This window comes from Pygoscelis adeliae, unplaced genomic scaffold (assembly GCF_000699105.1).
Source record: "Pygoscelis adeliae isolate BGI_AS28 unplaced genomic scaffold, ASM69910v1 Scaffold127, whole genome shotgun sequence".
Classification (NCBI taxonomy): domain Eukaryota; kingdom Metazoa; phylum Chordata; class Aves; order Sphenisciformes; family Spheniscidae; genus Pygoscelis; species Pygoscelis adeliae.
In genome coordinates this window covers 5,969,145-5,982,167 of record NW_008825208.1, presented here as the reverse complement: position 1 = coordinate 5,982,167, position 13,023 = coordinate 5,969,145, and the positions used below count along the sequence as shown (strand labels likewise).

Sequence of the window (13,023 nt, the reverse complement as noted above, 5' to 3'; positions counted from 1 at the left end):
TACTTAACTGAGGTTTAATAAGGTAATTTGGCTTCTTCAGGTACAGCATTACCTTTGTTGAAAGAAGCGGTAGTTACTCCTTAAGGCTCATTGGAAGTACAGATGGATATGCTGTGTTGACAATAGATGAATGTACTGCTATCTTTTTGCAGGTACAACATGAAACTAGTATGTCCAAATTCTGTTATGTGTTGGGTCACTTCTAGGCCATATCTGCAACCTTCTAACATATCTTTTCTTCCTTGTAATCATACTTAATTCATGCATTGTCTCACGACACAAACTATCTCTAAAATCATTAACTCCAAAATTCTGTCTGTGCCAGTTTGACTAGTTTAAAATGTACTCATGTCTGTACCTACATTTCTTCACAGAAGTGTAACATTTGACCTGAGATTGTATTGTATTAAATATAGTTAAAGGATGCATACTTGAAAATAGGGTTGTGTAAAGGAATATTGTAATAACCAATTAAATGTATCTGTGACTATATTCTCTTATCAGCGTGCATGTTAATTCCTCCCATTTCAGATAGTTATCTGAATTAGTCTAGAGAATAATTTGCCCTACTTTTAACAAAAAGTAATAGTTTAGATGATAGCATAATACATAATTCTGGTATGCAGCAAGACAGATGACTTTACAAGTAGAAGAACTGCTACTGAAAGATAGATAAACAATAAAATAATCAATTAATATTGCAAGCACAACACAGATAGACATTCCTACATGCTCCTGTAAATGCTACTGCAATTAGCGATGGTGTACTTTATATACTCAGTGTAGCTATAATATGTTTTGTATACGTCAAGTAAGTACTTCAGAGGTTTATAACAGTATTTTGCATTATTAAAGTTCTCAAAAATCTTAAGTATATCCTAAAAAGTTAGTAGCAGTGTTTCCTTTTTACAGGAGGGAAAAAGAGGCATGAAGCAGTGAATCAGCTTTTTAAAAGTCAAACAAAATGAAAGTTGGGAATACAACCTAGTTTTCCTGAGTCCCAGATGTGTCTTTAACACCTATATTATTTAGCTGTATTTGTGTTTGATCTAACTTCTGCACAATACAGTGATGCACATTAAAAGCTTGTGACAGCCATGGTAATATATTTATTTCGTTTTTACTTTTTATATTAATTTTATGGTAGAGTATGGAAGAACTAAATTATGAGAAAGCCTGTGACAATGTAATATCAAAGCTGATGGCATTATCACTCCAATATACGTGCTGTTGGATTATTTTCTATTCCAGAGAAAGACTGAGTTTAGAGTAAGTTATGAAATTCCTTTGTTATCTTGGTATTTTTAAAACAAACTTATCACTAAATGAAGCTGCTTATTAGAACAAAGTAACACTCTTTGTTCTTTGAATTTCTCTGTAGGAACACATTTCTCTTACAGCAATATGAATATTGTAAGGTCATATTTCTAGTGTGCTTTGGACATTTCACTTAGTTACAGTGTTGTCATGCTCCTCCTGAAAAACTCAGTGGAATGATAGAACTGACAGTGATCACTGGAGACCCAAAAAAAAGTTAGCAAAGATGTTTTTGAGGTGTTAGGATCTTTTTAATCTTACACAAGAGATAAAGAAATGGTTGTTATAACAGGATTTGAGGCAGGTAATGCTAACGTGAGGTGTATTTCAATCAAAAGGTCCAGAAATTTCATAATACTAAGGATATTAACCACTGGAGTTATTCTTTATAACTTTTCGAAGTGAATTAACCCCTACAAATACATGGTTATGAATTACTGTGTTAGCATCACTGTATATCATTTGCAACAGGGAGACATTCTTCAAGTGTTCTTCCAATCCATCAGTAGTTCTCATTTTGCTATGGAAGCACAGCTTTTGTTGACATAGTTCGTAAGGTTTCCTTTATTACCTATTGTGAGTTTCTTTCCTACGAGCAAGTGGTAAATTTTCCATGCATCACCTTTCTTCTCTGTATGATTTTTCTCCAGTGACTGACTAAGGAATGTCTTAATTTGCTAAGTTTGACATTCCATCCAGTCCTTTTTCTTTGCTGTGGTCTGACTCCATTTTCTTCCTCACAGTGCATCCTTCAGCACTCAGTCACTTCATGCGTCCTAGTTCTCCTTTCACAGATATTAATGCTTAAACTGTACTAGTATTCTGAATTCCAGGAAATGAAACAGACATTTATTAAGACATGGAACAAATGTTTTGGAATTATTACATGTGCATATTAAATATTAATGGTCCAATGAAACTGTTTTACAGATACAGTCTCAGGGGAGATACTCTGCTTAACCTTGTCGTAATTTATGCCACTCTAACTGAACTTACACAGAAGTCAGAAGACTTTGAAGTGAAGGTAATTTTTTTGGTAACAACCTTTCTGTTTTAATCTTCACTGTATGATATTTCTAAAGTGCTTAACCAAGTATGCATTCTATATCAAAAACATAAAATAGCTCAAAAGTACTAAATTAAGAAAGAGGAGCCTTATTCAGTGCTGCTGAAGTCAGTGAAAAGACTGTGTTGACTCCAGTACAAGTTGAATGAGATTCAAATAGCAGCTGAAGTGTTTTTATGACTAGGAGTCAATAAATGAGATTGTACCTTTAATTTTATAAATTATTAGAATGTGTATTAATCCTGTTTATATCTTAATTTGAGTTTCAGATTATTATGTTACTAATGCAGTAGAAGAAAAGAAAGTGTAATTTTCTCCGCTGTCAGCTAGTTTGCATTTTTTTTTAATGTGGCAAGATAAATTAACTTATTTCATTATAAATCAGAAAATGCAGTATCTAGAAAAATCAACATTAAAAAATGGGGCAAAAGTTTCATTCAGCTTACCAAGTTGATGTCTGTAACTTATTTCTTTTGCATGAAGTAACAACTTTTTAGGTAATTTTTTACTTATTTGCATATTAAAATTTGTTTCAAATTTATCTGGTTAAATGAAGGTTAAACAGACGACAAAGCTTTTTTCATTCCAGGTACTCAGCAGTGTAGTTCGTGTGGAAATTACTTACACCTTCAAAGAGTTACATGTCTTCTTAAACTACATTAGGCATTTCAGAATTGCCTGGTTTATTAGGAACTCATATTATACCCATAAACTTGATCACATATACAAGAGCTGTAGGATAAACTGATTTCACCTATATAGGATTTGCATAAATAAGGAGTCTACTTTGCGGCCAGGCTAGTGGTCAGAGGTTGGAGTTCCTCTGCACGATAAGCATGGATCAGGTTTAATTACTCCACATTACCAATTACCCTGTTGTGTTCAGGGTCACCTTTAAGCTTTCCCATTTAACAAATTGAGCAAATTAAGACATTCCTTAGTGTAAGTTTTAACCAAAAATATTATGTAATCACTTTTAGGTAGTTCTTATGCCAGGGATTGAAGAGACAGCACTGGTAATTCGTCAGATTGCTGACAACATTTTGGTAGCATCTAATATCAGTCCTCATGAGTGGTTGGACAAATCCTGGCTTTCTGTCTTACCGTCTGAGGTTTGCTTATCTTTCCATTAAATTACACTGTTTTCTTCTTGTTTCTCAGACTCATAAAGTTCTAGGCTTTTTTTATTGTTCTCTTAAAATATATTGTTAAAATAAGGATTATTATATATATACACACATACTTTTTTTATGTATATATGCATATATATGTATACACATGTATATAAAACTTCTGTCATCCTTGCCAGCACAATTAGGTGCAACTTGGACTTTCCCCATGTTTTCACAATTAACCAGTAGAGAAGTTTATCCTCCACATTCACCGGTCAATGTGTACGGTTCTACAGTTCTAGGCACTAAGTTTGAAAAACTGTCCAAATTGTAGAAGATAAACATACAATGGCTCACTTGGGCAGGAAGCCAAATTCATCAGTGCTGATCCATTACTGAAGTTAATGGCATTGTTTACAGACTTGCTTTAATACAAGATAGTAGAAATTTGTTTAACTTCTCATGCAGTGGTTGATACTGGATATTTACAATAAATGCTGGAACAGGTCCATCAATCACAGTCAAATATATGATGTTCTTTAACTTGTATATTAAGGTTTTCAAATTAAACATATGGATTTGTTCATTTTCTATGGAAGCTTTGAACTCTTGTAAAGCCAAGATCCTTTTTGGCTTTTACAGAATTCAGAAGCATTTTGAAGCAGGTATTGGCATGGCCTTTCAAGTGTGGGATATTGGATTATAGGTTTTCCAATTTAGAAGTTAAGGATACTGGTAAAAACCTGGGAGGAGTCATTGACTATATTTTGTCTCTGTTAACGGTATTAGATCCTGGCATCTGTTGAGTGCAGAGCTTTATGAAAGTCAGGAATTGGAAGCTGACATTCTTAAAATTCTACAGCTCTCAGCTTGCTGCCCTCTGTGTGACATTCAACCTCCCCCTAGCAGCTCCTGCTTTCAGCACCTCTCTCACTTCTGTTTACAAGCGTAACTTCTGTAAAATAAAACCAGCTTTGTCAGTTTATACTGACTTAGGTAATTATCTTCAAAATGGAGAATAAAAGGTAAAGCTGGTAATCTATTTTCTAATCAAGTTTACATGATTCGCTGGTTTCATTCTTTAGAATAGAAACACCTTTAGACTGTGCTTGCTTTTTATCAAACTATTATGCAGAACTTACTCTTTTGCAAAAATGATACACTGTGACATCTGTAGTAAAAAAAAAAAAGTTTTTGTGGGACTATAAAAGTGCACTGTTTGAAAGCTCTATTTCTATGATATACTGTATGACCTATTCATAGGGATGTCATTCTGTAGAAGCAGAAAAAAAGGAAAAAACCCTTTTGTCAGATATCAATCTAACAAAATAATTTCTATTTCCAGATAGAGAAATGCCTGCTTACTTTTCCATGTATCAACCCTCTGGTTGCTCAGTTTATGTTAAAGAAGGGATCTTCACTGAACAGGTTGTTTCTTGCAAGCTTTGATCAACTTCAGGAACTTCTGCCAGAGGTTCCAAAAAAAGTTTTAAAGGTTGGCCAAAATTAATGTATGTATTAGATCAATCTTTTTGCATTGTTGTAATACAGGTTTTTTTATCTGAAGCTACAGGCACATTTGTTGGTATCATTTAAAAATGAATTATATGCTTTAGCATATCATTTAAAAATGAATGATACGCTTTAGCATATCATTCATATCTAAAATGTTGAGCCTGCTAATTCTCAGCAGGTTTTGCCAAGTCACCATTATGTTCGTGTGAAGATGATTAGAACATTTCCTTAACTGGAAGAATACGCATTTGATCAGCTTCCTCTTCAAGCTTCATTGTATCAAGTATTGTATCAGCATACAAGCTTATATGTTTCCCTAATATAAGAAATGTTTTCCAATTAAGTATTTCCAGGACTTTTGTCCCTCCTTCCCTCCTTTCCTCCCTCCCTGTCTCCCTCCTTCCTTCCTTCCTTCTGTCCGTCTTCTTACACAACAATAAACCCACCACTTATAAGTTCACAGTACTAAGCGTTTGAATGAGCCCTAGAGGTTAAGATGAAGAATTCCATTCACTAAAGTGTCCACTCTGCAGTTAGAATTGTGTGCTCCTACTGTTTCAGTTCGGCCAAGTCTGGGAAAATTATAGGCTGATTATAGTCAGCTAATTAGATAAAATGCACAGCTTTTGTCAGTCAAGAAAAGGGGAGGACATTCAGTTAAGGTGAAGGAGCAAATGAACAGATATTTGGGCACTGAATATCAACTGGTGCATGTTATTGTAATAACTGCATATGTGTAAAGCCATGTTTACTGACTGAAAAACAGAACAAGATCTCATCAGTTTAATTCCTCTATGATGTATAACACGTGTCAATCCACTGCAGACACTACTTCCTACAGTTGTGGACTAATGAAAGAGAATAAAGTATTTTAAGGTATTGATTTTCCTGTGTTTCAAGAGACAGGCTATTACTTACTCCATTTATAGATTTAAGACAGGTGGCACATTCTCTACTGTACATGCCTCTCCATCTGTATTGGTAAGACTTTTTTTTTTTCTTTCTGGTATACAAAAGATTATACACCTTAGAATCCTAACAACTGGTTTAACTTTTCATATTTGATGGTGTAGACATGTAGTATAAACACTCCTCAAGTATCTTTTTTTTTTTTGTTTCAGCATTTTAGTGACATGACATCTTCGTACAGCCTAAATGCTGCTGCTACACTAGAAACAGCAGTGAAAGGTGCCTCACCCCCAGAAGACCGGAGTGACTTCAATACATTCTATCCAGATTATAAACAAAATCATCAGTCTTTAGAGCTGCTTGGTAAAGCACAAAACAGCACAGGTAATATCTTGAATTACTAGGAAAATGTGTCTCCTTTGAAACCAAGTGAAAATCTGAATGTATTAGAATCTTTATCTTCTAATCATTGAAAGGTCAGTTACTCTGAGGAGACAGACTGCAATTGAAATGCTCAATGGCATCTTGGTTTTCTGTAAAATTTAGAGAAATAAGCTAATTTTTCATTCTCCAAACAGAATTGTTCAAATTTTTCTCTACCAGGACCATCTCATATGAATTCTGAAGCCATAATTCTTCCATTGAATCATCATCGAGGGTTTTTTGACTCTGATCTTCCAAGCTATATGCAAAAGAAATCATGTTCTTCAGAAGTAATTACGGGAAGGAATCAGAATTTCTTTCCTGTGCCAAAGGACTGTGAAGATTTTGCTGATCTAGATGTTATGAATTCTCTTCATGTTCAAAGCCAGCCTTTCAGGACACACTGTAGCTCTGATCATTCTTCCAAAAACTCTGAAAAAGAGGATTTCTTTGCAACTTTCAGTGACTATGCACCTCCGGAGAGCTCTAAGAGTTTTCTAGAAGAGTTTAGAGACACAACATTTAAGAGCCCAGAAATTCTGATTGACCAGACCCCATGGAATGACTCTTCATCCACAGGCCCATGTGATTCATTTGCATCTGATAGTTTTCTCTCTGATTTCTTTGTTGACCTAGATGAGCTTCAAAGTCTGAATTTTCACCAAATAGGTAGAGAATCTAAAAGAAAGAGAAAACAAAGTCCACCATTCTTATGGACAAAAGAAAAAAATAGAACAGGTATGTCCAAAGCAAACAGAATTTGCTGAAATTCTGTTTGTAACTCAACTGGAAACAGGAGTATCTGTAAGACTAGATTTTGTATTTTCTTCAAATACTTGTTAAATCCAATCCAACCCAACAGTTTCCTTTACTAAAAAACTTACTTGCATATATATTTCTTCTGTAATAAAAGGTTCCTAAACATTTATTTTCTGTTTTGAGCATAAAGAATATTAAAAAAAAATAGAATTGTGTTACTGAATTATTTTTCCTTGGTAAAATATTGAAAAGTGTAGTTCTCCAATATTGTAAGCTTCAGCCTCTCCTCTCTTTGCCAGTGCCTGAAATGTGCATAATAAACATGCCAGAATTATTTTAAAAGTTATGGGAAAGATTATTTTGTAAACATAGGTTTGGACAAAAGTGGTAAGGAAAGACTAGAAAGTATTTTCTCTAAAGGACAGAAAGTAGATTCAGCAAATTCAGAGAGTGAAATTTAGATACTACTAGTGGCTATGTTTTGCTGTTGGCGTTAATGGAGTAAGAATTTCACTCTGACAACTTTCTAAATTTGTTTCATACAGTTCCCTTATTCTAGGAATATTATTTTAGCTAATGTCTCCAGGGCTAAACTTGCCATCTTGAAATCATTCCAAAGCATATTTCTTCAAATAGATGGTATAGTGTGTACTTCAAAACCTTGTTTACCCTGAAGGTGTGTACAGTCCCTATATAAAAGCTTCAGGCTTCTCTTTTTTCGTAGTTTTCTTGTCCGTGGTTTACCTTCTCAAATATAGTTAGCTTGAGACTTTTTTTGATAAGCCATAATATGTATCCATGGAGTCTTAAAAGTAAGGAAGCATCATTAGTCCCTGTCAGACTACGTATTGCTGTATTGTATATTGTAGTATTTTTTTAATTCTGCTCCTTCCCTATAAGTGAGGTGCCACATTCTTTAAAAATCCAAGGTTAAGCTTCTTAAATAAAGTGCCTAACTCCTAGTACAGATGATTTAATTTATGTTTCCTCTGTTGCTGCCTGTCATTAAATCTCTTGGTGGTACAGCAAGGTCAGCACAGCATTAAATGCTTTCACTAATTAGATCAGACTTATTCATGAAAACACAAGTAACTCATTAATATCATTATGTTTCATGGACTGCTTAAGGCAATTATGGAAGTTAAGAGAGGGAAAGTTAATTGGATATGGTGAACTGCTTTTAATTTTCAGCCTATGTAAATTAAAGTACTCATACAGAAACTCTGAACAGACCTGTTGCCTCTCCATTGGGATTAAAATTGAGACCTGGAGTATTGCTGGGTAGTTAACAGTATTTCGGTAACCTGTAACTGGCACTGATAGTATAACATTCTAAACACAATAGTTTCAGTAGACATCAGGGCAGATTCTTCTGGTACCACATTTTACAGTATTCTTGAAAACATTGTGATCTCCGTCTGATAAGCTTTCTGTAATACTCTTGCCCAGTAGGGCAAAGGTATACTTAAATCTGAGTCAAATCAAAAAAGGAAAAGTTATTTTTGCTTTAGATTTTGGAAGAATAGGCTTATTTTACTTTATTATTCATTAGCCAGGGGAAAAATAAGTATACTAAATAGTTGTGCATGCTAATACAAAAAAACCCTTAATACAGTGAGAGCCTTCTGAAGTCCCAAATTTAAGAAATGTGAAATCCTAAGTTTAAGAAATGTGTACAGAGTCAAGTTAGAAAGACACATTGGGAACCCCCAGGGATTTCTTCAGGCTTCAGATCAAACTTTTATTAAACCACAAACAATTAATGCCAATATGCCAAGTCAGTATTTCCACTGGAACAGATGAAATCCTTAGGTCAGTGTTAAAGTTTTCTGACAATACTTTTTGTAAAGACTAAACAGAATTTTCTTACAGTAACTTATTTTGAATAAGCAACTCCTCAAATATTTTATTGTAAAAATACTTGACTCTTAAGAATGTAAGTAGCTTTTTCAAACAACTTAGAAACATGAACATGTCTCTGGTTAAAAAGAATTAACTTTCACAATTACTGAACAGTACTGACTGTAATATTAATGAAATAGAAATAAGTGTTAAAGTCTTTTCTGAAATATTGTCATTAAGTGTAGTGCAGGTTGATGGTTTTATTTTGTGTATCAGGTCCTGTATTATTATTACAGGATGATATGCATAAAATTGATAGTAGTAAGTAGTAGTTAAAATTAATCTGTACACATTTAATTTTATGGTGGTTGATACTTTTCATACAGAGCATACTGGTTAAAGCTAAAGTCTGTTACTGCTTCTGAGAAACACATAGTTAAGTCTGCATATGTGTTGTATTTGTAGTTTATCACACCTATATTTTTTTTCCACTTCTTTTCCAGATTCAGGATTTGCAGAAGTACCAGAGTTCAAAAAAATGAGATTGACATATGAAAGAGTCCCTGGAAGAAGTGATGGACAAACACGTCTCAAATTCTTTTGAATGGAATGGGGATTTGCATACTACACATTTTTTTTAAATTCTTAAGCTCTTTGAGGGGAAATAGATTAAATTCATTTTTTTTGTTCATTTTTAGAGAGAAATTAGGGTTTGGGAATCCTTAGTAATTTAGGGTTCTTTTGTATGTTTTTAAAATTTTACTAAACAAACTAGTTCCTTGAACCTGGAGAATTACTGCTTCGGTTTGTTCTCATAGGTGATATACAGGTACTTTATCATTCTTTGTACAAAAAATAAAATATGAATGAAAAAAACCAGACACTGAAGCTCATAGAGTTTTCAAGGTACCTATGTTTGCTCCCTGAGCATGCAGCTTTCCAAACTTAAAGATGGACTACATCTGCCAGAATCTCAAGGCTGCTCAAAAAGTCTTAGAGCTTTCTTGCACTTACATCTGTGACCCTTTGTATTTGTTCCGTGGGCTCAGTTCCACTTCTTTCCTTCTGACAGCTCCTTTAGAAACCGTGTGATGAGTTCCTGAACTGCCTTTAATCATCACCAAGCTACAGAAGCAACCCATTTGTTTTATGGACAACATGTGAAAGATATGTTGAAATGTAGGATTCTAATAGATTTGATTCGGAGAACTAAGCTGTGACCCACCAGCTCTCTGCATAATCTGGTGGAGGCCATTTGTGGGCATCCACATTTTTCAGCCTGCTACAGTGCATCAGCAAGTAGGGAGATGAGAGTCATCTGGGAGGCCGTGACAGATATCGTAGGCTACAGCTGAAAGGGGTAAGAGGGAAAAAAAAGGCATCTCAATTGCAAGCTACAGGAGAGGATAGAAGAGTAGCTGAACCCTCACTTTCCATCAAAAGATTTGGCAACGAAACTGGAAATATATGTGGGAGCAATGGTAGACAGTAACTCCATTCTGCTGCAGGCATGCATACACGGTTTGCACAGGCATGCCTGCCAGCTCCAGAATGTCAGTGTCTGTTCAGTGGCCTTCAGCAGAGATGATTCAGTTTCCAAACTCACAGATCTTTTTAAGTTCAATGCAGTAACAGAAAGGAAAAAAAAAATTGCCAAGTTTATGGTTTATACTTGCAGTAAAATACTTCCTTGACATTGAGCCTTCATTAAGTGCATATTCACTATTTGGATAAATAAAACCAGCACTTAGGGGAGAAAGCTTTGGTCTTTCAGAGAAAATGGAGTGCTGATTTTTAGCTGAGAATTGCTAAAACCTTTGATGACAGCACTAATAGCAATTTTAGTTCACAGTAATGTCCCCAAATTATTTATACCCAAACTGTTTGCAAGACTTTTGAAAGCACCTTTCAAGCATAACATAAAAAGACTTTTAGTAGAATTGCAAACAAGCCAGTGTTTCCCTATTTTGCCCAGAATACGAGAAAGACTTAAATAAAAATTGCAGTTTCCTTACTATTTCTGGCCCATTTTTGTGGTCACTTGACCTAACCATTTTCCATCTCTTTGCATCATGGGTTTGGCTCTGTTTTTCAGAACTGCCTCCCAAATTGCCAGGCCCAGGAATCTGTTCTTTTAAGAGTGCAGCTCTGCAAAGTCTCAGTTACAGATGACCACAGTGGAGAAAATTATAGCTGCCACTGCCGAGCTACGTATTTATGTCCTCCTTTCCCACAGGCAAAGGCTGACACCAGAACTTTCACATAAACAGTCATGGAAGACTAGCTCAGATAATCTATATATCACTTTGAAAACAAAGGCATGTTGCCTACATTAAATAAGTAAAGAAAATTCAAGTGCTGTCTGCATTAAGTTTCCATTAGGTAGAAAAAATTGTCACTGTACAGTTAGTTACTGGCAACATAGTGGAAAACAAGGAAAAGGGCTTGCAATGACCAGTTGTTTTTTACTGTATTGGTTTATGACTCTCAGTCTCTCACAGATATGTACAAACTGGCAAATTTATCACGTGACATTGTCCCCCCTCCTCCCATCTGTTTAACATGGAGGAAAATTACTACTGCACTATGAAGATGCACTTTTTATTTTCCCCCTAAATCATCTACAACTAAGAAGAATTAGGAAGCAACTAATCTTCAGACAAAAAGATGCAATACAAAAACTAATCACCAATCTTCCATCAGCGGGTAGGGACACTCAGTTCTTGGATCAAATTTATAAACTGCTTAGTGACCAGGCAGGTGCCACCTGTAGACGGAGAAGAGCCTTGCTGATGGACTCTGAGAGATGACAGTAAGAAAAGGGGGCCTTGTGGCTCACGTGAGGCACTTAGTGTACAGATGTGTGTGCTCACTTAATTTGCTTTGTTGTGGGCACGCTGCCCTGAGAGCAAAGGGATGCAGCAAGCACACTCCTCTGAAGAGATGGGAATCTGTGTCTTCCTCCCGTGGGACTGCAGAATAACCACCATGCTTGTAGGTGCACCAGGGTGGAGCACTCCCAATCCATCTCACAACTGCTGCACAGGTCTTTCTACCTGCTGCTGGTGCGAGACATGGATGTGGTCAGGACCTGCAGTACGCTCACAGTGCTGCTCCTCTGACATGTGTTGACCATGGTGCTCCAGCTGAAAGACACCACATAGAGCTGGGCAGGGCAGCCAAGAGACAACAACAGTTGGCTGGCTGGCTAGCGGTGGCCGCTCTCTCCTGCACACTGTAATTTGGCAGCTCCTTATGCCAGCTCAGCAGCCACTCCAGAACCCAAGTGAGGACGCTAAGCAGGAAAGCGTATGCAGCAAGGGGGCCTGGGGCGAGAAACACGTGGGGATGGGGGCAGGTTTTATTGCAGGAGATAAAAGAAATACGAAGGGCTTGCCTGGGAGGGAGTGGCCAGCAGCCAGATGCTGGCTGTTCAAAGGCATTTGATCCATACTCTCATCCCTCTCCCTCCCTCCCTGACTTGAGCATTTTGACCTCAGTCTGAGCCTCTCATCACCTCTGTGCAAGTAAGAGTAACCATGCTTCCTCTAGACTTCTGCAGTGTGTGCGTGTTTCGAGCACTAAAAGAAAAACTGACATATTCAAATAGCCTACAATGAAAGGAAGTCAGAGTGAAGAAAAGCTCTTGAGGAAGGATGTTCTCTTCTGTATTTAGAGGCACAATACACATTGGCAGTATTAGGACTCTCATTTCAGTGTCTTCCTGCAGGACAGCAAGCATGAAAATCTTTTGACAAAGACTGAACTGCCTGGAGGACACTCATTGCCCCATTTCAGTTAATAAAAATTAAATACTCAGATTGCAAACTTCTTCCTTACAGTTTCAAAATGTGTAAGTGAGCATAACAACATTGTTACTGTTTACCACAAAAATGGTAAAGAGCTGTAAATAGGATTTTTCTATTAATAAGACACATTTTCTAAAAATCCAACAGCAACCTTCTCTTCTGAAAAAGCCAAATAGCTTGAAGCCTCCCGTCCCACTGCAAAATCAAAGTATCCTCTTCCTTACAATATCTGCTCTTCGTTACAATTAAACAATGAGTTCACCAGTAGGGA

At 36.2% G+C, this 13,023-nt stretch overlaps 1 protein-coding gene across 1 annotated transcript in view; it reads left to right on the top strand.

Moving 5' to 3' along the window:
* The window catches only part of LOC103921093 (chromosome unknown open reading frame, human C9orf84), a 47,064-nt gene extending 37,517 nt beyond the window's left edge, over positions 1-9,547 (top strand). The window contains exons 19-26 of the mRNA XM_009329002.1: positions 41-152; positions 1,148-1,269; positions 2,248-2,341; positions 3,364-3,495; positions 4,841-4,990; positions 6,132-6,303; positions 6,523-7,080; positions 9,447-9,547. Coding sequence (XP_009327277.1) covers positions 41-152; positions 1,148-1,269; positions 2,248-2,341; positions 3,364-3,495; positions 4,841-4,990; positions 6,132-6,303; positions 6,523-7,080; positions 9,447-9,547 — 1,441 coding nt within the window. The remainder of the gene's footprint in view (positions 1-40; positions 153-1,147; positions 1,270-2,247; positions 2,342-3,363; positions 3,496-4,840; positions 4,991-6,131; positions 6,304-6,522; positions 7,081-9,446) is intronic.
* Positions 9,548-13,023: the final 3,476 nt, after the last annotated feature.